The sequence below is a fragment of the Urtica dioica genome, chromosome 4 (assembly GCF_054948205.1).
Source record: "Urtica dioica subsp. dioica isolate 48M chromosome 4, U.dioica_male_clone48M_v1_H2, whole genome shotgun sequence".
Classification (NCBI taxonomy): domain Eukaryota; kingdom Viridiplantae; phylum Streptophyta; class Magnoliopsida; order Rosales; family Urticaceae; genus Urtica; species Urtica dioica.
The window spans coordinates 46,608,856-46,610,296 of NC_142759.1; the positions used below are offsets into that span (position 1 = coordinate 46,608,856).

Sequence of the window (1,441 nt, forward strand, 5' to 3'; positions counted from 1 at the left end):
TAGGTTTTCAATCTATATTAAATGTAAAAAGTATCTTATGTATACACTTAAATGTAATTCTTGTAATTTATGCTTAAATTTAAAGGTTGCGATGATGTATTGAGCTATAAGATTCAAATTTTCCAAAATAATAATTATTATAATAAGCATTCAACGGTTGAATTTTTCAAAAATAAAAGAATAAAAACGAATAAAATATTGGTAAGAGAAACCAACAATAGAGTTGACCATCATAGATAAAGCAACTAGGCTAATATACATCTTCATTTCTATTGGTCATATTCGTTATCCTTGCAAAAATTTAAGAATATAGAGATTCGTTTCCTTTTACACGTTTCCTCTATATATAATCGGTTATCTAAAAAGCAACTAGTCTAATATACATCTTCATTTCTTATAATGGAGTTCCTTAGCTCAACCAGAACAAACCCTTCTCAAACCAAGCGCTTCGAGTGCCACATTTGCTCAGAGCCAAACCCCAACGAGCCGGTTGTGACTCTCTGCGGCCACATCTATTGTTGGCCATGCATTTACCAATGGCTTCACGACGAGCCTCAAATATCAAATCACCACGGCGGTGAAGAAGAACCTCCATTAATAGGGCAGAAGAAGAAGAAGAAGAATTGCCCGGTCTGCGAAGCCGAGATCTCCGGCGACTTTCTGGTCCCACTTTACGGCCGGGGCTCGTCAACGCCGACCAGGTCCAGCCCGGTCAACGCCGTGCCGCGAAGACCGTCTTCCCCGAAGTTTGACCTGTCGGCTTGTAACTATCTCGCCATGAAGGAATTTCATCGATCATTTTGTGTGCAATCACCAAATCGTGGGAGTGAAACGACGCCGTATCACAGAAGCGGGATGTTTGGGAGCGCGGATAACGTATTCTTGTTCCCTACTTATCCAGAGGCGGGATATCGGACTCCTGGGATGAGGAGGACGGAGAGAAGGGCTGAGAGGTCGCTTGATAGATTCTCGTTGTTTCTTTTTTGTTGCGTTCTTATGTGTCTCGTCTTTTTCTGACTGCGCTACATAACTGGATATATGATGTACATATGATTTGTATAACGTATAAATGACTCGGAAGTTTTTATAATAACATTCATTACGTACGATGATTGTTTTGTTATCTGACTTTCGGTCTAGATCATTATCATCAAATTAATTTGTTAAATGAAGAAAAGCTAATATATATATGTATATAGACACACGCACACACACATATATGAAAACTTTGCTTAATAGAAAAGATATATAACTTTTGAATCCCATAGAAAAACCGGAAATAGTTGTTACGTAAACATTATTGAGAATGGATAGATTCAAAAAGAAAAAATCGGCTAATTAACTAAATCAAAGAGTCCACTTTCTTTATAATCATAGTCCAATTATTAATTTATTTTCAAAGAAATAGTCCGTTTTGGGCAATTATGCCTCATAATAAAAA

At 37.1% G+C, this 1,441-nt stretch overlaps 1 protein-coding gene across 1 annotated transcript; it reads left to right on the forward strand.

Annotated features, from left to right (window-relative positions):
- The first annotated feature begins 399 nt into the window (after positions 1 to 399).
- On the forward strand, positions 400 to 1,017 carry LOC149401696 (E3 ubiquitin-protein ligase RMA1H1-like). The gene has a single exon (XM_089610848.1). It carries the CDS (start codon positions 400 to 402, stop codon positions 1,015 to 1,017), a length of 618 nt encoding a protein of 205 aa, XP_089466974.1.
- The last annotated feature ends 424 nt before the right edge of the window (positions 1,018 to 1,441 follow it).